Source organism: Rhea pennata, chromosome 2 (assembly GCF_028389875.1).
Source record: "Rhea pennata isolate bPtePen1 chromosome 2, bPtePen1.pri, whole genome shotgun sequence".
Taxonomy (NCBI): domain Eukaryota; kingdom Metazoa; phylum Chordata; class Aves; order Rheiformes; family Rheidae; genus Rhea; species Rhea pennata.
In genome coordinates this window covers 114,232,406-114,257,323 of record NC_084664.1, presented here as the reverse complement: position 1 = coordinate 114,257,323, position 24,918 = coordinate 114,232,406, and the positions used below count along the sequence as shown (strand labels likewise).

The 24,918-nt window shown below is 35.1% G+C and overlaps 1 protein-coding gene across 3 annotated transcripts in view; it reads right to left on the bottom strand.

Moving 5' to 3' along the window:
• Window positions 1–789: 789 nt before the first annotated feature.
• The window catches only part of MIB1 (MIB E3 ubiquitin protein ligase 1), a 74,814-nt gene continuing 50,685 nt past the window's right edge, over window positions 790–24,918 (bottom strand). The window contains exons 13-21 of one of the 3 annotated variants that reach the window (XM_062570214.1): window positions 22,857–22,989; window positions 22,421–22,507; window positions 21,521–21,682; window positions 17,988–18,169; window positions 15,857–16,049; window positions 14,531–14,609; window positions 12,847–12,960; window positions 11,584–11,684; window positions 790–6,440 (exon numbers count right to left, since the gene is read on the bottom strand). In XM_062570214.1, the coding sequence (XP_062426198.1) occupies window positions 6,300–6,440; window positions 11,584–11,684; window positions 12,847–12,960; window positions 14,531–14,609; window positions 15,857–16,049; window positions 17,988–18,169; window positions 21,521–21,682; window positions 22,421–22,507; window positions 22,857–22,989 (1,192 nt within the window). In that variant the 3' untranslated portion in view covers window positions 790–6,299. Of the gene's footprint in view, window positions 6,441–9,109; window positions 9,359–11,583; window positions 11,685–12,846; window positions 12,961–14,530; window positions 14,610–15,856; window positions 16,050–17,987; window positions 18,170–21,520; window positions 21,683–22,420; window positions 22,508–22,856; window positions 22,990–24,918 lie in introns of those variants that run through there. The other 2 variants (XM_062570215.1, XM_062570216.1) reach the window with 2 other exon arrangements.

Here is a 24,918-nt window from a genome sequence, read left to right as displayed (position 1 = left end):
CATTTTTCACATGTATACTATGATAAATTAAAACACTATGTTTTGAGTCTGGTTGGTTTCACTGCCATTTTAGTTGCATTTTTTAAAAATGCTTCCGCTAAATTGAATTCTAAAAGTGTAAACTACGATGCAGCAATTGCTATCTGAGAATGTGATAGCTACCACATCTGGCAGAAGACTTTTAAATGATCACATTCATGGAGCCAGATACGTAAAGGCCTTTCGGTTATAAGTAAACAGGAGAATCTAACACACACACACTTCACGGCAGTTCTCAGCAATATTATAAACTGCATGTTTATAGAAAAATTTGAACATGTGCCATAGATTAAAAAAAAGAAAAAGAAATGAAATTCAAGCCTTTTACTGGTTCATCATAATCTACCCTTGTGCAGACGTATGTTTCTGCTACCGTGTAGCTTAAGTCTTAGAGTATCTGGAACATTCAAAGCACATGCCATTTTTGATCTTGTTACACAGTCGGTTTTCAGGGACACCTTCTGAAGAACCAGAATTCTTTGAAGTTTGGACTGAAGACTTTCTCAATAAAGTCAGCTGTGCTTTGAAACATTCCAAATCAATGACCAACACAGTTACCAAACATTTGTTCAAGTATACTATTTTCTAAATCTGTGGTGACATCTAATATTGTTACATCCAAAAAGGATCTAATCAAATAAGCAGCCACCCTCTTCCCAGTGATGCATACACAAAACAACCCAGTGATCAGTCAGATAACCCTTCACCTCAAAGCTTTTGAAAAAGTCAGAATACGTCTTATATAATAAGTTTTATTAACCATACAGTACATTCCCATTTATTTTGAAAAGCTTAGACCTTGCTAAGCAGTTTTAACGAAAGCAATTATATAATGCTATCTGCATACAGAAATCCACTACATTCACACAGATAACCTTAAATTCTCAAATAGTCATGTCAAAATCTACAACTTACTAAAAATACAAAGGTGTTTTTAACAGATGCAAAAATGTTGTGGTTCACTAAAACTATTTTCTAATATGAATATTGCATTCCATAAAGACACTAAGCTTGGGACAAAAAGTACTTCCTAGAAGCTCAAATGACATAATTCATAATTATGAAATGGCATGCAAACATACAGATTTGTCGCTGATTATTTTTTCTTTCCTATAAAAGACTTACTAGGCCAGAATAAAGCAGCTTTTTTTAAAAAAATGGTAGTTTATAAAATGTCATCTCCCCTCACACTGAAAATGTCATATACGGAACATTTTATCAACCTACTTTCCCACAAATGCTGCTTCTGTAAATTTGAATACTATACCCCCCAGGCCCCTGTGATCAGTGTAAAAATAAAACACAACTTACAAAAAGCTTAACAAAAGCTAAATTTGCTAATTTTCCTTTACAGAAATACAAGTACGTATATATATGGCAGGGTATTACAGATATATTAACAAGCTCATTAGCTGAACTCAAGATACTTGCATTCTGTAAAGACTCTATGGCTACTGCCTATTCAATAGTTCTATCAAGGCACTGTACAGTCATTACATGTATAATATCCTCCAAGATGTGCTGAAGAATATTGTGAATGTGTTTAAGTTGTTAAAAAGCCCTGAGTCAGAACTTTCATATTTACCACAGGCTCAGCTATGGAAATGGCACACATTAAAACTTCTGCAGGTGAGTTTTGCTTTGTCAACAAAACTAGCTATGAAATAGGTAAACAAACAATAGTATGAATCCCAGCAACTTAAGCAAGAAAAATACATAATGTACATGGTGGCAAATTACAAACTTCTACTGTTCGTAATTTACACAGTCAGTAAAAAGTCTTCACAATGTATCCAGACACAAAAATTGATGTAAAACAAAACTGAAATGTTCCCCTATCTCTTCCCAAAGATAAGGAACTGCAGTAAAATTCAACACTTTGACAGAAAGGAGGTAGCATTACTGAACATTACACTGTAGTGATTTTTTTTAAGTGAAAATCTGAGTCTGGCCCATGCAGCACAAAGAACAGGACAGGCTCTTCAGTTTACCAGCCACTAGTCGAAGAGCAAAATTAAGTTTGACATTTAATCTGCAGTACTGTAGAGGAAGCTTAGAGAGATCATTAGCTCAAAGCAACCTCTTCAAACAATTCAGTATTTATATAAATTGAAATTAATACTGCTAAAAATAAGTAGACACACATAAAACTTTATCTCTAGAAAATATCTACACAATAAGTACTTAATCAAATTACATTTTTAAAATATTGTTTCATATATCTTTAAAATAAGCTAATATACCGATTGTAAGTCTATGCTGACAAGGCACAAGTACTTGTGAAATTCTGCTATTACCTCACTCAGCCCAAGTTGAGAGCATTAGTGTCTAATGAAGCATTCACATTTACAAAGTAACTTTTATTATCTTGTCATTTTAATTTTTCAGTATCCACGTCAGCAAAACGGGATCCCTCCAAACCCTAATGCGCTAGTACGCAGTATTTCAACAAATGAGAAGAAGGTGTCAATGACCCAAATTTCAAAAAGTGCCACGAGTCCTACTGGAGCTTAGTGCAGAGTAGATGATATGGAGCAGGACTGGCAAGGCGGGGAGGAAATCAAATATATTTCCTAGAAAAGTTAACAAGTTACAACTACTTAGCATAGTTTGTTAGTCTCTTAGGTTATCATCTTAATCACTGTATGCTGATGTGACCATCTGTATCTTTTATTAAATTGAAGAAATGAAAAATGTTCTACTTTAACATCTGAGCACACTTCATATCTGAACATACATATTATTAGGTGTCTTCTTGATTGTTCAAGAAAGAAGTTGAGGTATTTCATCCAATTTAACTTCAAAACTGCTATCAAATATTGGAGGAATTCATAAGAAACAAAGGTTGCAATTCTTAAACTTTACAGTATGTTAAAGTGAAATGCCTACTTACTGGTTTTCCTTTTCTCATTTCCACTTTGCTCCCAAGTAATGAGATTTACACTTCCATCTTCTGCTGAAGACTGGTGCACAATGACATATGACATCTCTCCTCCTTGCTATGACTGCCCTTGGCTTCCAATCTGAGCTTCTGTTTTTCTTTCTTCTGATGAAGTGTTATCCAATAAACATCTGCACTCTGTGCATGCTGCACAGATGATACTAGACAGCAAACCACAGCTACTAAATTGCTAGTTACTACCTTCCTCAGCAACATTAGTTCACCCAGAATCCAAAGACAATGTATGAATCTAACTATCTACTTCCAAAAGCAATACCAGATTTGCAAACATTTTCCCTTCTTAAGTGTTTTGAAAGAAAAGCACTGCATAGCCTTCACAATTGTCTCTTCACATCTTTTTCACCTGTTAACAAGGACTACATTAGCACTTTAAGCACATTTTCTAGTATGCTTAGTTTTTCTAGTTCTGCTATTTCTCTTGATATCATGATAATATCAAGTTAGATCCATGACACTGACATATTTTAATTTCAAATTGCACACAACATTGTCCAGTGAGGCCAATTACAAATTTCTATGTAATCTCACACATCTTGTGTGACTATAGCACAGAAGACTACAAGTGCTCCTACAGCAACACTTTCAGCCATTGTCTCTATTTCCAAAGGACTGTGATGGTCTCCAGGTATTAACAGCATTATAAAGTGCTTAATAGTTTCTCTGCTGGAAAGTATGAGTGCTTACCCATCTACACTAAAATTTGTGCCTCCTGCAGATTCAACTCCACTTTTCCAAGCAGGATGCTTTATATCACTTTTTGCTCAGGTGAATTATTCAAATAATGCAAGGTTGAATTACGTCCAAGTAATTCTGGTTTGTTCCAGTGAAAAAGCATTAGGAAAACACCAGCTGCTATACTAAGGTTCCAATTTTGAGCTGTATTATCAAGAAGAAATCCATCCTGTTTGTCCTTTGTGCTGACTTTATAGAGGTCCCTCAAAAAATAAATAGGACACAATATTCAAAATGCGTGAAATATTCAATATGTGAGAAAACTGAGCTACAGATCAAATACATTAAAGAATAAAACTCATACTAGACAAAACAATTGTTCTATTATAAGATTATTTTTGAAGGAGGACTGACAGGAAACTATGAAGTATACTGTTCACCTGTCAAATACAAGCTTCAGAAGTCAGGATTAGTGACATGCGTATGGGCCAAAAGAAAATTGTAGTGAATATTACATGCCATCAGAGTCTAAATGGAGATAGGGAAATGCTGAATTGAAAAAAAGCCTTATAGCAGAAGTTTTCCATCCAGGTTACTTGAGAGTCTTAGTATTTAAGAACAGGGACCAAAGAAGCAAGAAGGGTGAGAACTATTTGGTTTGGTCAAAAAGGCAGGTACAAAGAATATCTGAGAACAGATGACTACCAGAACACAAAACACAACAGAACAGTTTACTGACTCCAAATCAAGATTATGTCCAGTAAAAAAAAAAACTGAACAGAATGATTAACATCTGCAATTCTGGATCAGGATTAAAGATGGCTATAGCAAGGTATTAAATCAGCCTGTTCTGTTAACAGCCATTGTACATATTGGTTTTCCAAACCAGTATAGTAGTTTCCTGAAAAACACTGTGTTTGAAGTTAAAGATATGTGAACTTTTTACCAGTAAAGTTTACTGGTAACAGTCTTCTGAGATTTTTGCCAAGGTTTGCAAAATTCAAGCAAATCCGCACAGACTTAAAAAGGCAGACTGATTTTCTGAAGAAATTAGTTTTTTTTCCTTTTATCCTTACCTGGATCTTCCCCTGAACTATCCCTTCTGCCATGCTTTTGACATATCTAATGGGAACTAAACGAGAAATTATTCTTAGCTGCAAGTAAGGCTTCTAAATGACTCCAGTGTACACATCATTACTGTTTTTGCAAGAACATACCCAAATGAGGTCTGCAAGATGGCAAAAGGATACAAAAATTACGCACTCAGTAAACTGATGAATCACTTAAGAGTAAACACACATTCCTACTAGCTACAAGAGAACCTCAAATCAGCATACTGTCTTCCATCCAAAAACCTGGAAGGGCATATTTGCTATCAAAATGTTAATGATTTGCAGTTCCTAGCAGTGGTACTGTCAGAGTCAATAATATCTCTGTATGTCACATTAGTGATAGCTAACCCCCACCCCCAACCAACTTTATCTCACCTAGGCATGGCTCACAAAATTCTCCACTCTGCAAACAATATCTTGATTTACAACATTACCTATTAACACTCCTAGCTAAGTTTTGGTGTTAGCTTAGATAAATCAGCAATATTAAATCTTCTCTTTTGCTGTTGATCCTGTTTGCGTGGAGACAATAAAACTATTTTAAAAGAGGAAAGTAATATATGTGTGTGTTAAAAGCCAGATTTTGAAGCTAAACTTTTGCAAACTTCCTTACTAGTCCTTACAATTCATAGACTTAGATGGACCCACATATGTATTTGTTCCCCTAAAATTGATCAAATCCATTCATCATCTGAAATAGATAACTGACCTATTGCTCATATATTTTCCTTTCCCATCAAGTTAGAAGTAATTTCATACAAAGCTATGAAGCTAGCAGAATTAAGAAAGTCATCATTTCAGTTAGCTTGAACCTGTTGGACTAAAGTGCAGTTTTAGGAATACAGTATTTCTAAGTCAAATTTGTCTCTTTTTACTGATCTTTTCTTCCTGATTCATCTTTATCAACAAAGGGAACATTAATGTTAGGATTACTTTAGCAATACATTTTGAGGTCTGTTCTGACAGGAATAGTATGATATTTATTACTACAACGTGTACGCTTTGCACTGATTTTGCATTATTTTATATCTTAAGATATAAAACATGAACCATAACTGTCACAGGACATTTGAACGTTCTCCAGAGAAGCTTAAAACAAGAAAAGTTTAAGTATTTATACTTGATAGTAACTGAATAAATTTATCAAAAAAAAAAATCTACTCCACTTGATACCCAACTGATACATACATTGAGAAAAAACATGAAAGAAACAAAAACAAAATTGTCCGTTTACACTTTAAGGGAAAGAGGACAACAGAAAGAAAATAAAAACTGCTTTAAGTTAGCTTTAAGCTTAGATATCTTTTAAGAATAAAACTAAAAGCTGACTGTCCAAATACTGTTCTCTTATTTGGTATGTTCACAATCTTTAAACAATTACCATGTAGCGAATCTGTGCTACAATATTAGAAACGTTTTAATTAGAGTCTTTTACAGCCTTTCAAGCTTACGAAGATTTAAATCATCAAAACGTCCTTACTGTTTAATAAGCTAAAAGACAATGGTTCCACTATTTAATACAAAAGAATCCTTCGTTCAATTGCCTTGCGGCATATAGGGCATTCACTCATTCGGTCTCCACAAAGTTGACAGGTTCCATGGCCACAGAGAAAGATCATGTTCTTCAGACGGTCCAGACAGACAGGACACATAGTCTGTAAGAGATTTTGACAGGTTAATGGTCAGTGGCAGTAGCAACAGAACATCGAATATGCAGTACTACTAATCTAATAAATCACTGAAAAATAGCAGTAAATACGCCATCCTAAGCATAATGGATCATTTTCTTAGAGTAACCAAGCTGCTGAGCATATATTCCATAACCTGAAAACAACTTTCTTTTAAATCACATTTTTAGCTAACAGAAGTTTCTATCTGGGTTCCTCCATCTTGAGAAAACCTATGTAGTTTTTTCCAAATGCAATCCTTTTAAATAAGGCTATTGATATCACAAATTCAATAGCATCACTTGTTTGCAATGCTAAGATACTATTCAATATCTCCCTTTTCAATATGTAATCTGTGAGTGAAAAAATACAACACAAACTTTTATGTTGCGCAATGCTCATTTGAATTATTTACTAACTTCTTAAGACTATCAAGCCATTCACATACCTACCTTTAAACACCAAGTATCAAACGCAAGCATAAATATAAATGCTGTACAATCAGTACTACATGCAAAAACTCAGTACTGGTATAGTGTATGTTTCAGGTTTTGTTCATGAAAGTAATCTAGATTTCCAACCAACAGAATACTTCATTTCAAACGAAGAACAACTTAATCTGTGTTCTTTGATCATCATAGTAGCACAGCAAACTTTTAAAATCAATTTTCATTGCTGGACATTAAAGTGATAGCCAATGCCCAAGAAAGATCTCCTAAAGCTCTTAAACAGTTCATTTTGTAGCAAACCGTTAAGGAACAATGTCCTTCACCTTTTGTCACACCCATAAACTGCAGGTTTTATAAGGTATGTTCCTTCACCATGAACATATTGCAGCCATACCTTATATAAGAATTTTATTTATAACAAGTTTATTAAATGTTAGTAAATGAACATACAATCAGTTGTTAGACTATTCAATAGTCCAACAAATCCAATCTACAGTGTCCTCAGATTTGAGGCACTACTCATGTCTAACATTTATGAATGTTAATCTCATGACATGAAATATTAACAGGGCCGGTATTTCAAACACAAATTCATTTTATCACCACCTTGCACCTGTGACTTGTTTCCATACTAAAAGTTAGGGTGTTACTTCAGTTAGAGAGAGAGATCCATAGGAGAAACCCTACCCAATATAGCTTTAGGACAATCTTTTTATGTAATCAGTAGATATTACTTCATAGGGTAGTTAGCTTAGTTTAAGACAGAACAATTTTACCATTTAAACTCAATGGAATTTGGCCAAATACCTACATTAATCTGCAGGAAATCAGTATAATGGGCTAGCAGAGAAGTAATACTTCCAGATAAAGCCTTATGTCAATTCACATTCAAAAATTTCTTTTCACAGAAACACTATGTTCCAGCTTTGTCAAAATTTCCACAGTATCAAACTAAAACATTCTCAATACCTAAAAATTTGCAAGACTGACTGTCAATCAGTGGAGTCTATTTTTCATTCACATCAAATCTTTGACTACGTATCTCAATGGTAAAATTATGGGTATGCTTCCTCCAGTGACTTACAGTCTTTGAAAAATTAACAAAGTATCTATGAATTTTCCATTAATACACAGATATCTGATGACACATGTCTATAACCTAACAGTATTGACATGACGTCCCTTGACAAAGGACTGACAAAGTAAACCCAAATCTTATCTTTGGAGAAAAAAATTTTAGACCTTATTCTATGTTCTCAGCTTAAATGATTTGTGTCTAAATATAATATTACAATTATTGAAGTTACAAGAGTCTGTTTCTCTCTAAAATGCCACACCATCATTTGAAAATGAACACACTCATGATGAGACTCAAAAAATCTACTCAAGGCACATGACTGCTGATAATTTCATGCAATGAAATACAGAATTACAATCAAATTTCTAGATCTTTTCTGCAATTGCATGTGGTATTAGCAAATAGTTCAGATTTTTCCTGATTAATATAAATGGAAAATACTTAAAATGTATTAATTTTATTTCTTAGTATGATACTTTTTTTTAAACATTTATGTCATACAGTAGGAGAATTCAGTTGGCAGGAACTTCCTGATTGCTATGCAGCTCTATCGTGACAAGGACTTTTTTGATTAGCTCAGTAGTTTCTCCAGACAGATGCAAGCCCAAATGTTAGAGTTTCATCCAATTGTTAAAGAATATTTATTACTTAATAATTAGTTTATATGCACTTTTACAGTGGAAGAAAGTTCTTTACATATCTTACACCTAACTTTTGCCAAAGCAGCATGAAACAAGCAATATATATTTCCACTGTATTGTTAATTTGCTAGACTGTTCTCTGCCTAAAACCACATCTTAGATTTCTTATCCTTTATCTGCATTAAACATTTGACTACCATCTTTTGAAGGGAAATAAACGATATAAAAAGGCACCATGTCTGTTATATGGGAGTATTATCTCTATGGATAAGTAAAAAATAGCCTGAAAAGGTGCTCATCATATTTTTAATTACAATTGGGCTTGATATTTCAAATATATTTTTTTTTTTAATTACCAGTAAGATGTTTTAAAATGCTTGAGAAATGAATTCCTTATTGCTAAAAACATTTTCTCCAACAATATACAGGTGCACAGTGACAAAATAAATTTATTTTTAAGCAGGAAGAAAATGATGCAAGTATGGTGAAGGAACATACATAAAGATATCAGACAGATGATGGTGAATATGTATGAAATGGGGTGAAGGTATTGCAATTACAGTCAAAAGGGTTCACATTAAGGGAATCCCTGAAGAATGGTGTGGTCATCAGATGTGGGAGATTCTGTTGACATCACGCATCACTTCTGCTCGGCATCAGAAATGGTTTTAAAAGCTTGCTGCACTAACATATTAGATTATCACTGAAGGTATGAGTTGAAACATAGGGTTATACCTGCTGAAAGAGAATAAATGAATTTTAAGTACAAAAATATCAATGTAACTTGAAAAGTGAACTGTTAACGCACTAATCAAAGGAATATATGATTAAAATGGAATTTTCTGTATAACTTTAAGAACAAATTTAAGGATATAGGTGAATAATTTTTATTTTTTTGTTATCAAATCCAACTTGCCACTCATTAGCCCTCTCACAAGTATGAGTAAGTAGAAGACACTGAGCAAAAAGTCTCAAGTCAAGATGTACTCAAGAATCAGAACTTCTTTCTGATCAAATAAATGTTGAACAACCTTCAGTTTTATGCTGATTTCAAATAAAATATTGAATAGAAAAGCATTTCAATGCAGAATAATAGACTAAAAGTCCCTATACACATTGTAAATCTCAAAATCACAAAATATTACAAATAGAAAATGACAGTATTAAAACAATTATTCTCTTCTCACTATCACAGCATAACTTTCTCCTATTAGAAAGCTTCTTACTAACAAATGGGAAAATAAATCCCCAAAACATAACAGAAGACTGTTCGGAATAAAAGAGAGTAACTTATGAGAACTGAAAAAAAACTGAGATAACATGTATTCACAGAGAAAAAACTGTAAAATTAAGTAGTTGTCCTCTCACATCCTCATGATGTGAAATAATATTCATAAAAGAGTATTAGCAGATTGAAATTGAATTCAGATCTTTTGTAAATCTATAAAATAATCAGAAATATTTTAACACATTTAATTGTACATTATAGAGCACATGGATTTAAGCATTCATTTTGCATGTTTTGCTTGTATCATTTTAGTGCAGAAACAGACAGCTTAACAGTCAACAGAGAAGCTTATTCTTTTCACCCAGTGATGTTTAAAAATAGAACAGAAGCTAAACAGAAGATTTAAAAAGTCACAAAAATCTAGTAACTCTAAGTGTTACCAGTGAGAAAGATTCAAGTAAGAATTTTTAATGTTCATGTCCTTTTACAGACACAAACTAGGCAGTAATCTGCTTTGAACTGGGTATTTGGATTTCTACTACTACTAGAGTTTTAGCCAACGATCTGTATGACAGGAGCAGTTCTTCACAGACATGCCACCAAGGTTAAAATTGGTCAGCAGATCAGCTCTCAAATTTAAGGTGTTTACAGATATGGGCCTGTCATATCACCTAAAATGGGTGATCTAAACAATTCAGTCTTAACTTTCATGCACGTGTACTGCTGAGAGCAACAAGTGTCAGGACTAGATGCAATGCTGCTGTTACTGAAGCATTACTGACTGCTTTAAGTCTACAAGAGATAGAGAGAGCTAATAAAAAAGCTTCACTCTCTTCTGTATTTATGAAAACAATTTTTTCCAATTACATTAGATATAAGGAAGCCAAAGATTACATTATCAGGGTTCTCTTCTAAGAAAGTAAGTTCATATAGTAGTCAGATACTCCAGGTCCTTTACTGCCGAAAGATCTCAAAAGTAAATTCTTGTTTGTTCAGTAGGAAAAACAACAACAAATTTTAGTAATTTACCACAGGAAAGTCCCACATGTAGATAATTATTTAAGCCATTTGAAGTGAACTGTATTTATAGCCGTAACAAATCTAAACAGCTGACTGTCAGTTATCTGAAGCATTATTACTGAGGTTCTAAATTGCATGTAAAATTAATTAAAAGTAAAGTCTATAGTCAGCTTCAACAGACTTCCTCCTGCAAACACTATGCATAATTACAAAAGACAAACCTTTATATTTATATTCCAATTTTTTGCAGATTACACATGCAGTACTTCACACCCAGCAGATTTCATTTCGCAACCACACACAACTGCTTGAAAGACTGCCATAAACTGGAGTCTGCATACTACAGCTAACCACCAGCTATTGTTCAAAGGCAATTCATGAACAGACAAGTACAGATTCAAGAAGATAAATACCATGGAGAATATCCACTTTTATTAGTGTTCTGTGAAAACAGCTTCTGCTCTAGCTATACAGTCAGTTATGCTAAATAGGCAGAGAATATTTAATAGGACTCAGTACCCTTTTCTAATTACACCAACACAAACATTCTAATACATGGATTATAAACCATGGCCAGTTGTTATGGTTGGTTATTTGACTAAAATTTAAGAACTGGGGCACTTCAACATGTCATTCTGCTTTAAATCACAGAAGATGTATTGTTTTTTTTTTTCAATTATTTTAGTGATCCATAAGATACACCTAGCACTTTTACCTGTTCCTTGATGTCTTGTAACTGTTGCTGCAACTTCTGTACATCTGCATTAACATTGGTGTTGTCTTTATCCTTCTGTAAAACCGGAATGTTTCCGCTCGCTGTAATTTAGAGACAAAAAAGATGCATCACTATGCATCACCTAATGAAACAGGAATAATTATTTCCAGTTTACAAACAATTTTTCAATTATCTGAAGTAATGTTCTTCAAACATATCTGATAACCTAATTAAATTCATTACTCACTGCAAACTCACTGCACGTCAATTCCTAAACTAAAGCACTTCTGAGTCTAGTGGCAACACCATTTGACAAACATCTCCTCTGCAATAATGCTAAAAATGCCTGCAGCCCCTTAATCTTCTCGGAGCTCTTATTTGTCAGTGAAGTTTCTCTGCTAAATTTTTTTTGCATGTACAAAAAATAAAGGCAATGCCTTTGAAGCTGTGAAAATACTTTTCATTCACACAGCTGATTCTATTCGATGATCAAAACTATCATGGAGTATCATGGAATAAGTTTGTTCAAACTGCTGTACAAACTCAGATTGACAGTTCTGTATTTGTAACCAATGTGACTATAAGAAACAAAGAAAAGTTGGAAAGTACTTCAAAGTGCAAATTTCTCTCTCTAATGCAATTATTAAAAAGTTTATTTTAAGAAGTACATTTATCTATTTAGGAACAGTGTGACAAGAATGACACCTATTATTCTGATTCAAATAAAACTCAAATCCAGCACTACATACTACACAAACACAGTTGATATAAATAATTCACAAATATTATTCAGAAAAATTAGAAGATATTTAAGAACTATGCAAAGCAGGAAACTTAACACTATCATGAAGGTTACTTGTTCAGTTCTATCCTACATGCAGAATATTTACAATTCCTTTATTAGTCAGGGAGTTCCAGAATTTAAATAAATAAATTTGTTAATTTGCAGAGTTACTGGCAATCTTCAGTTTTTGATTCACACAACACCAAGTTGCCATGAAATCATTTATGTCTCAGCTTCTACTTTGGAGGGTGGAAGTAGTCATTTAATACCTTGGCTCGTGATACCGTAAGCATCTGCTGCTACCCACCCAGCAAGTAGCACTCACAGCAAACAGGAGCCAGGCTTAACATTGTTTCCATTAAACTTTTCTTCCAAGAAGGGATGAGATTTAGGTTGTTTCAAAGAGTAAGAATGAAAAGAAGTTGAAATACAAAGCTGGTGGGGATAGGAGAAAGAGTATAGCTTTTGGAGTCACTCACAAATATCATCAGTGGTATCTTCTGTACCTTTCCCTCCGCAGCACATTATGAAAGGCACTCTCCGCTCAACCACTGCCCGACACTGCACACACTTCTTCATCAAGCTTGCACAATCTGAGAAGACAGAAACAGATCAACTCAGAATCCTGCTGTTCTATTTTTTTTTTAATTTTTAATGTTTATTCTTAATGTATATTCTTTTCACAGTAATTATACAGCAAAGGCATAATAAATACAATACAAAACAACTATTTGCATTCATTTTCAAGTCACATCTGCAAACAAAGTCTTGTTTTGGTTTTACAGTAAGCCTATTCTGTTTTTGCTCTGTTTTTTAAAAAAAGGAAAGATGTTTCAAATTAACATGTTCTTCTCTCTCCGAACAAATGTCTATTCCACAAAGATTACAGAAGTTAAACCAAATTCAGAATGTCTTGATCACCTGCTTTCCTCCTTCATAACTAAGGATCTCACTTACTGTACTAGTATCTAGGGCCAAACAGGTGCTGCTGCCTACCCTTAGAAGGGTAAACCCATATCCTTCGATATCATCCCAGAAAGAATGCTAGAACTCTTCTACAAAAGGCAAGTGATGGTATCTCATAATTGCTGAAGAAGGTTACTGGGAATCAGTATAGTAGTTGCTGTACACTGCACAAATTTGAGGACTCTCTCTCATGATCTTTACTCAGGATCCCCAGAAGACAATCTGGAAAGAAACCATTTACACTGTAGAACATTTTGTCTTCCCTGATAGATTCAGTAGATTAGATTCAGTAGTGTGTTTCATTTCTGAAATCTTTCACCACATTGATTAATCTTTTTGCTGTCCTCTTCCCAAGAAACTAATCAAAAAACTTCTCATGATCTTTCAGGTGCAGACAGTGAAAGACTCCACACCAGGATAGCTGCAAAGGGAATGATTCAATGCCAGAACTCTCAGCCAGAACAGAGAAAGAAACCATATTTCTTTAGCAAGATCAAGTAAGCATTACTTATAGTAAGGACTACTTTCCTTCCTTCTCATGTAGCTCCTAAGCAACAAACACCGCTCTTATCCAAGCAAATGACCCTTTCACAAAGTTCTGAAATTTCTGGTGACAAGGTGACTGCTGCATTCTCACCAACTTACTCTCAGAAGAGAAAAGGTCTCGAAATCTCCTATGTCTTTTTTTTTCCACCTATTCCTACACAAGACAAACCAGACTAAATCATAACAGCTGCTCTCTGCAAAGATCTATCACATCTCTTTCAGACAACAATTATAGCCCTTGTGCAAATCTGTAGATCAGTAAAGAAGTAAATTAAAATATTTAAAATGTCCCTTAAAAATTCCATTTACACCTCTGAATGTCCCCCAAAAGCTGTAACAAAGCAATAAAAATAAACTCAAGTGATTGCGTAAGTTTTAAATGCACGCAGTAGACTTTATAATCTGAGGAAACCTAATCAAAATTTCATAATTCAGGTGGAGAAACCTGAATTTTTAAACTATTACAGGTATGTAATTATCCTCCAAATATTTCTTTAGCAGCACACCAAATAATGCCAAAATTTTTGACACCAAACTCACAACAAGTAAATTGGACTTGAAGTCAGACTATTAACAATCTCTCGGAAATTTTTTAATTAAAGTATTGTTTCAAGATTATTTTGAAAAAAAACTCCTGTCAAGTCTACTTACTCTCACAAGCACACATATGACCACAAGGTTGGAAGAGTACTGCTGCCTTTTTGTCTGAACACACTACACATTCTTCAATCTGTAAAGAACAAATGTATGTAAGAAAACTTTCTCTCTTCTTCTCTACATTAATTTGGTTATTCACGCTATTAACAAGGCATATAGACTTTAAGAAGCTAAAAATTATACAAGATATTAGTGCAATATTAGCTCATTTATTACCTCAAAATACAATATAAAGGAGTTGTCACTGACTTCTACAAATGCTCTGCTCTGAATCACCCTATGGCAAAACCTTTCTACTGATTATTGGGAATCTAGAGAAAGTGTGTGTTTCTCTGTGTTACCGTGTCAAAATTTGGTCTTTGAAAGATATGCATGATAGAGTAAGAAAGAATAACAGTTTAAGACATAAGAAAGAATAAAAGCAGAGAGTAAAAATGATACAAATGTATATTTACAATTTGTACATTTACTCTAAGGTAGGGATAGAAACACAAAGCTGGACTAGCCAAATGATTTTGGCTAAGAATAAAAGGAACAGAATGTGTTTTACACAGATCAACACGTATAGTATGAGATACTTTTAACAGCAAAAAAGCATCAAAAGAACAAGACCTGGTGACTGTTGGGAATAAAAAAATACTCAAACAGAAAAGCAATGGAGCTGCATCCAGACTGCTCACGAAACATTTGAGAAAGTTGGGTTAGGTCACCAAAATAAGGCATAAACGTTTGATACTCTGAAGGAGCTTACTCCTATGAATGTAATTTTACTCCTACGAAGGAGTAAAACATTACTCCTTCATAGCATAGTAAAATTCATAATTCTGAAGAAAGTGAGAGCTGAAAATAATGATGATCTTGAAAAACAAGCATATATCAATTAATTCAATTTATAAGACAAATCATCTTCCAAAGTAGTCATAAAGAGTTAAAGAACTCAGAAAAACTGAGTATTACTAATATAAATTATACTTCAGAAATAGCAGCAATCTACCTCAATATGGAAAAAAATACATCTGGAGGAAAAAAAACCCAAAACAGAAACAAGACATATTATCCAAATACAACACCACCAAGTGGCTGTTTTAGGATCTCTAACAATCTGAGCAATAAGGATATGATGGGGGAAAAGGGAGTGGTAGCACCCAAGAACAGGTAAACAGAAAATCGCAACATGCAGCGTTGAGACAAGATATCAGCTAAGATTAAATATTAACCACATTCAGTGAGAGACTTGTAAGGCAGAATACTTTTCTGTGACCTCTTCTTTTAATTAACATTAAAAACAGAAAGCAAACAAGAAGCTTTGAAAGTTTTTACCTTTGTCCTAGACTGAACTTGTTCTTTACAGATAAGGCATTTTTTCACTCGTGGGGAGCACAGTGAACAGGTAGCAATATGTCCACATGGGCCAAACAAAGTATCTCTCTTCATGTCTGAACACACCATACATTCTTCTAAGGTTTCAGAATCATTGTTGATCATAGATGGACTTCGGGAACCAACCTGACCACTACAAAGAAACTTTGTAGTCAGACTTCACTCAGCATATTTGTGACTTATATTTCTAAGAACCTTCTTTAAATCATGCTGCACATCAATTTGTTGCTTATGTCTATCTATCTTTTTGTGCATTCAAGCATCAGTATATCATCATAAAACACTTCCAACTGCATTTTCCCAAATATACAATTGACACCAATGTTCAAGCTCTCATGTGCAGATAAGATTCTACAGAAATAGGCTATACAATTAAATTAGAACAGCAGTCTGTCAGTATTAAAAGAAAAAAAAAAAAAGCTTCTTTCCCTTAGAAGTTTACATACTAATAGAGACATAGCTTTTACATTCAGAACTGCACAACTTAACAAATCTTGAATATGCTTCAATTACTTAGAAAAAGGCAAGCTTGTAAAATAACCCCCCAAATCCCAAAGTGAATTCACATTGGATCTTTGTCCTTGGCTGCTGCTCACCCAGCAGAGGGAGCACATGTTCAAAAATAGTAAGTTCATCCCCTACAACTCTCGCAAGGCCATAAAAGGTGGGGAGAAAAAGAAGCACTAAAGCTGTGCAAATGATCTGTCTGAGACAGGCAAAAAGACTGAAGAAAAACACTTCACAAACCAGGGCAGCATCAACAAAGAGTCTCTCTTCATGACAGTTTGTTAATTTCTGTTTAAAAATCAGAGTATGGAAATTGAAAATGTACTTCCAACAAGACACATGTAAGCCAATAATGCAATTAGAACAAGTAGCAAGCTGAAACTTACCACACTACAGGCATTTGATAACATGACATTTCACTGAAATCACTGTAATTTCTAGAGCAGCACTTTTGGGTCTTTAGGCCAACACTCTCCTCTTTCTAGAATCATATAATCATTCCTGTTGGCAGGGACACAGGAGGTCACCTGCTCAAAGCAAGGTCAGCACTGAATTCAGGTTACTCAGGGCTTTTCCCATGCTGGTCTTCAAAACCTTCAGGGACAAAGATTCCACAACCTATTTTGGCAACCTCTTCCAATACTTAATTATTCTTACAGTGATTCCCCTCAGCACACACCCCTTTTCTGGGATGGTTTGAAGGTCTACCAATCTCAGGCTGCACACTGCCACTTTCTCATGCTCCACCCACCTGTACACTCTTCGCTCTGCTTCTAAATCCCTGGTACTGCAACATCCACCCTAACCCAATGTAATAATCAGCACTGCTTACTTCCCTACTCCTCAAAAGCCTTGTATACTAAGCTCCATAAAAATATCCACCTTGGTCCCACCCAATCTAACTCCCCCAAAATTGCTGTAACCTGCTTCTACTTAGCTAGAGCCATTTCAAAGCTATTGAACCCTAAATTTATTCAGTCTTCTCTTAACCACTCCCAATCTCTCAACATTTCCCTTGCACAGCAACTATTCCCAAACAAAACAAGTCTTCCATCCTCTCTATTACAATGCAATTCCTCAAGCCTGACTAGATAGTTGTATTTCCTAGACTACAAGCCCAAGTTTTCCCAGAGAATCATGGCCGGGCCATCACATCAGTACAGTGTCTGCAGCAAATTCTCATCACAGGAGGGGAGTGAGAACAGTAAGTAGGCCCCGTATAGAGTCAGCTGCCACATGGCTGGAGTGTAATTCACCCTGGGCTGCTACCTATTAGAAAGAAGAACAAGATCTGCCTAGGAAACAGAATTACCACCCTGGAAAGATACAGTTGGAACTTCAGTCAGTGTATGAAATTCTTACCTGGTAAGACTTCCATAAGTTTCAACTAATGTATTCGTAAATATCATTCAACATACCACAGAATATAAAGAACTTACTGAAAGTCTACAACAAGTTTATATATTTTTAACACATTCCTAATAAAAGCACTATGTTTTTAACACATCAATTAATCTACAGAAAGCAGAGATTTGGAAACTACACGTTCTATTAATATACAAACCTGACTTTTTCTTTGTGACATTTAGCCAATGCTTTGCAGAGGCTAGGATCAGGGCAGAGATCAAGAGGAGACTGACCCTTCTTATTACGAATGCTGAGGTCAGCTCCGTTTGCTGCCAGGAAGCAGGCAATAGATGCTGCACTCTTCTTCTCTGCTCCCTGAGTGCCAAGTCCCATTATTAACTGAAAGAAAACAAATATGTAAGTAACTTCAGAGACTTTCAAAACAGTTAAATAAAGCCTGGCCAAAGGAAAACTACTTGACATGCACACACACATGTAAACAAACACAAATCTGTAAGCCAAAGAAAGCATCTCTGCATCTAACATCAAAACTACCACACAGCTGCTTAATTTTCTAAGCAGCTAAATTCAAATTTACTTTAAAGATTTAAAATTCTTTAAAAAGCTACAAAGTTCTGTAAGGAATAGTTCAGCTACTGAAGCATTCTATCTTCTGTACACCTACACACATTTGTAAAGTGGCTGCCCTTCTACGTAAGAGTTTTAAATGGCACTGTCCCAGGGTATACTTAGAATACACCTGATACATACTAACATCACAGAGTTCACTTAAAAAATGCAACCACCATCACACTTGAACAGAAAACATAGTTAGGCTGACATAAATGTACATTAATATTTAGTAATCTAGTGAATAAAGCAGCTGGCCAAGAAAAAGATTATTTCCGTTGTCTTCTCTGCTTGGAGGGCTTAAACTCACATATCTGTCCTCCTGCCCTATCACCCTTTTATAGATACTACTGTAAAAAAGGATGAGACTCACAGGGTCAGCTAGAAAGACGAAGAGAGAAGGCCCATCAATATAGCCTAGCAATTATTCACCTAGACTAGGTTTAGACTGGTTCTAGACCAAGGATTCACAGTATTCTGGGGTGCATTAGGAAGAGTGTTGCCAGCAGGTCGAGGGAGGTGATCCTGCCCCTCTGCTCAGCCCTGGGGAGGCCTCATCTTGAGGACTGTGTCCAGTTCTGGGCTCCCCAGGACAAAAGAGACATGGAGCTACCAGAGAGTTCAGCGCAGGGCTATGAAGATGATTAGGGGACTGAAGCATCTCTCCTATGAGGAAAGATTGCGAGAGCTGGGCCTGTTCAGTCTGGAGAAGAGAAGACTGAGAAAGGATCTTATCAATGTATATAAATATCTTATGGCAGAGTGTCAAGAGAATGGGGCCAGACTCTTTTCAGTGGTACCCAGCAACAGGACAGGAGGCAACAGGCACAAACCAAAATGCAGGAAGTTCCACCTGAACATGAGGAAAAACTTCCTGAATGTGAGAGTGACAGAGCTCTGAAACAGGCTGCCCAGAGAGGTTGTGAGTCTCCTTCTCTGGAGACATTCAAGGCCCGTCTCGATGTGATCCTGTGCAACGTGCTTCAGGTGACCCTGCTTGAGCAGGGGGGTTGGACTAGATGATCTCCAGAGGTCTCTTCCAACCTCAACTATTCTGTGCTTCTGTGATTCAAAAAATGCAGATTCTATCTATTTAACTTAATAGTCAGCATATTCACAAAAAGAAAGCTTTATTGCTCCCCAGACTAAGTTATTCATCTCTTAATATTTACTCTATTTAACCACTATCATTCATCTCCTGTATTTTTAACACTAGACAAGACAAATTATAAATGTCTCTTTGGATAGCTTTAAAGCTTCAGATAGCTGAGCTGCACATAACTTAGCAGCCCACATTTGGTCCAAAATCTTGAAGACAAAAGGTGGCTTCCTATTAAAATTGTTCACTGGTAAAATCTAGTTTTCAGCAGAACAGAAAATGTTTGTTGTTTTTCTTGTATTACAATTTATCGTTTTACATTAGCTTTCTTTAAGTGAAGCTAGATATAAATACTGTTCTCGCTTACTATTTTCCACCAATCTACATTTTCAGTATAGTCCAACATGTTGATGATTTGAAAGTTTTCAGGTATGTCTTAGCCAGACTTGACATACGGAAATTGTTTTCATCTTATTTTGCTGCCACATAAAGTTAAAATAAACAAGTTTTGACCTTTTGAATGAAAGCACAGACCTCCTCCACACCAATCTTCCCAAATACTTGTTAGCTATGCAGTGAAACACAGTGGGGAAAAAAATCATCAGTAGTTTGATCAAACTAAAATAGTAGGTACTGGCTGATCACCATTTTTAAAAATCTTTGACCATTTTTAGGTTTTCAGAGATAAAAATTTACACATTTAGTTTAGATTTTATTAGAATTTAATAAAAACCTAGATATAACAAGAAACAAAAATCTCTGCAAAATTTTATCAAGAGTACAGTTCAAATGAAACTAGGAAAAAACAATGTAAAAATATCTAATGTTTGAAACATAAACACCAAAAAATAAAAATCTGAAAAGGTGGTAGAAAAAACACTTTCTTGCATTAAGAAAAACCTGAAACAACTTCTTCCTTTTCATTTTGGATGGCAGCAATGTAAGATGGACAATTGAAAAACATTTTGAAATGCTGGATCTGAGGAGGCATACTCATGTCCTGTTTATTAAGAGTCAAAATTAAATATATGCACACAAATAATTTTGGCCATCTCTCACAGAGTCCATTTCAGATCATGGAAACACAATTGAGCATTGACTGCTTTCTTCCTCTCATTTAAAAGTACAAAAGCATTTTCTTATATATGCCAATTATATTTTAAATATCTTTTTAATCTTTAGTCCAATGTATTTCGGTGAAATTAAGTGTTAATTTAGAAAAATGTACTTGTTATACATTGGATATATGGTTTTGAACAAAGGCTTTTTAATAAAGTTTCTTTTGAATGAAATGGAAAAATTGTCACCAACAGTAAAAATCAGAAAAAAAGTAAGTCTGACCCACTGCGTATTTTTAATACGTACAGAAAAATTCTATGTTTACCTTCCTCAATCCCACTTATTCCTGGATTTTACTTCTTTTGCTTTTTTTCCACCTTTGCATACAATATTCACACAGCTTTTGGTATGTGAGCATTTTTTTTTAATACAACTCTTCAGCCTTTATTACTAGGAGCTTCCTTGACTCTTTCCCAACTAGAGCACTATTTCTGAAATGAACTCCATCAGAAAGAGATGTAACAATCAAGATACAAGATTAAGAGTGCTTAGTTTTACATAAGAAGCCTTCAGAAGGTTACAAAAACAGCTAACGGTTTAAAGATAGGAATAAAGACATGCAAAATTTTGAATCTTAGAAAACATAATTTTAGGCTTGTTCTGTACTGTATTACTGCTTATTTCTCTTTCCGAAAGCTGCTTTTGATTTTTCGGCAGTCATACATGTTCACAATGAAAGACAGAGTTGCAGAAATATTTTGAACTAAACAATTCACATTTTTCTTTAGCAAACTTACCATGTAACAATTTAATTTTTGCATGCACTGCCGCCTGATGTGGAATGCGTAAATAAATTTGGGCTGCCAAAAAACAGTTCAACAGTACAGCAACTAGATGAACTAGACTAACAGAGACAAATATACAGAGGAGAAAAAAGGAATAAATAAATGCATTTTATTTACTGTGTTCTTTGATGGCTCCCAAGCAGTATCTACCTTGCCCACATCTTGCATGTCTTGGAGCTGGCGGAGCTGTGACAGTGTGTGGTGTCTCAGGGCTTCATGCAAGGGAGTGTCTCCGTCTTTATCCTGAATATCCAGTTTAGCACCTGCACGGACTAAGAGCTGAAAGAATGGGAATTCAATTTAAATCTCAAAACAAAAAAACAAACAAAAAAAAAATCAGACAGAAAAACAATCCCCCCAACATTTATTCTATAGTTTAGAACATCCTAAAAGGTCCAAAAGGGCTATTTTATCTTATTAGTATTCACAATTGAGTTTATCTTAATATAATTTCCAGACTCCAAGTTCAGCCTTCAGCTGAGGTACTTCTCTTTTTCAAATGTCGATTTTATTTCAGCAGAAACCTAATTTTTGATGTACTCTGAGGGAAAAATGCTATTTTTTAAAGGAGTCTTTCTATTGTCCAAAACCTGCAACTACTGAAAAGTAGTGAAATGTGTGAAAAACGTTTAATTTAGCTAGAGTTTGCAAGATCTAGGAGTAAGAATAATTATATGTAAAGCAAGAGGACTGCTACTTGAAGTTCTTATTACAGGACCCGTAAGACTCTGCTAAGTCAATGTATAGAACACATTTCCATTACTCAAGGAGGAGCAATGCTGGAACTGGGAACCTCAGAGAGGAAAGTATAATGGATACGTAGGGAAAAAAAAAATAAAAAACTTTTTGGAATTTTCTTAGCATTGCCTAGCGATGTTCTGTGCAAGGTTTCTGAATGGATCTAAACTAATCAAAGAAACATTCAAAGGCTGTAACAAGTTCTTAAACCTTTTCCTTAAGTTTGCAAAATATCTACGTACCATTATGCAAGCTGCTTATTGCAAATAAGATACTTACTCTAACTATTTGTGTATGCTGTCGTTCAACGGCAAGGTGCAGAGCAGTCTGCTGGTTAACATTCTGGATATCCAGGTTAGCATTGCCCTGGAAGATATTCAAAGCACCATTCGTTAATCATCCCAGCAATTCATCTACAGGCAAGGTATTGGAGCACTGAATAAGACCCTGAACATGATTCCTGTTTTGGACATTTTAGAGCAGAATTTATTAACTATTTCAATTATTCAGTCTACAGATGTTGAGCTGTTGAATCCAAACAAATAATGAGTCCTTCTGCACCATTAGTCCATTGTAATGGCATTAAAGGCAAGCTAAACTTTTAGAGCTTACCACGTGTCCTTCAATGCTTCCGCACTGAGATTGCAAGCTTCAAGAAGAAAACTATTTTCACATCAGATGGTTAATCAAAATACGCCTGACAATAGAGCCCTACCTGATGCACCAAAAGTTCAGCCACTTCCACATGATTATTGAGGGCTGCCAGATGCAAGGCAGTATAACCATCATCTTTTTTCTCATCAACAATCCATGGTCGTGGTAACTTGGACAGCAACACACGCATTGCACTGAAATAAATACACAGAGATGGCAGAAAAGTACATACAGCATTATTTAAATGACTACTAGACAACAGCAAAAGCAATATTCATTCTTAGAACTACAAAGAAGTGAAGAAAATTACAAAAGCATTTTTTCAAAAAGTGAAAGTGAGATAAAAATTATACTGAAGTACCATAGCATAATAATTGCAAGTTCAGTTCCTACCCAACCACTGCACTCCCAAAACAGAGTTAGGGAATCACATTTTCCAGAGGAAATGTTATTTAGCAGTAACGATTACCTTAAAGAAGTATTCATACAATTTCTGAAACAGAATAGATGTAAGTACTTCTCCCCTGGAAATCTTAATAGCATCCTTTTCTCAATTATTCATTAGGCAAGTTCCACTACAGTAGATGTCTTTGGCAATAACAACTAAGACTTTCCATTTCTGAGACAAAACTAGAGTAAGACTTCTTACATATAGGGGAAAAAAAAGTGCTGTAACTGGAGATTTACTAGTAGAATACAGAATTGTCTTAACAGATGGTGGCCAAGTTTAATATAGCATGAAAATGTACAATATTCCACTTCACTTCTTGGTAGGTATGTCCTACCAAGCAACCTACCAGAGCAAGAGGATTTATCATCAAATAATAATTCAAGGATAGGGAAAAGCAACTTGATTCCTATAGCTATAAAGCAAACTAAAATCCATGAAGTCCAAAGAAAGTGGTATTAAAGGTTTTAAGAATACTTACAACACTACATAAATGAATTAGAATCTTGTACTCTCTCAGAATGACACTTCTCTCTAGCTCACCTGTTTTCAAATAGACTTTGGAATGAGTAAGTAACCAAACTTTATTCCATGATTGCTTTATCTTGGTAAATGGTTCGTGCAGCTCCTTTAAAGATAGTTCATCAGAAAGGAAAAAAAAAAAAAAAAAAAAAAAGAAAAAGAAACTGCTATAATTTTCTGCCAAGAAACCTCTTGTATCATCTGATCTTTCCCTTCTGTTGAAGTAACATATGACTCATAGGAGAAACAAAGCTTCTCCTTCAAGAGAGTCAAACCTTAAAATCCAAGTAATACTTGCTATAGCAAGTAGAACCACTGAGTCACAGACTGCCTTACAAGGCAGACACTATAATTAAATTAAATAGTTCATTAGCCATCAATATTTAGAACTTGGAGACCTAAACAAGCCTTAAAAATATCTTCACAAAATGAACCTCTAGACACTTAAAAATATCAGCAAAAGATAGCAATAAACTGACCGCACTGTCAAGTAATAACTTAGCTCCTAATTCACTCCTATAATCCAGTCTCTTCATCATTCGCTGCATACATGCTATTCATTCCTGAGCTCTCTCTTAGAGCAAGCCAAATAGCTTCCTATAAAAACAAACTCCACCTGTGGTTTTGGAGATAATTCACTCCAGGAAGTCATCCCCAAAACTATATATAATAAGACTGCATCAAGCAGACTGCAGTATCAGTAGGACAGTATGCTCCTTCCTATGCAATACTCAGACACGATCCCAGCAGATTAGGTTCTCAAACATCCCCTGATGTTCTCCTGCTGCTGCACACAGCACACACAGTTTCACACTCTTCATACACCATCCCGGCACTGCAGTACAACCCTCACATTTTTCCTCCTCATTCAGAGTGTCCAAATTAAACACAACTAAGTAATTGCATCTTTAGGCCTCAGGGTAGCATAGGGCCCAGACTAAACCTATGGGCAGCTGCTAAGTAGCGTGCACAATGCCCCTCTCTTCTACAGAAGATTAGTCCTTCGCAGGGTGGACGCAATCACTCGGCCTGGAACAGGTGTGTTTTGTAGTGTGTGTTTCATCTCAGTCTTCTTAAACTTAATCATAGCTTACTTGAGGTAAGGAAATAAAATAAAAACATAAAGTCTTTTTCAGTCTGGTATAATTCCTTG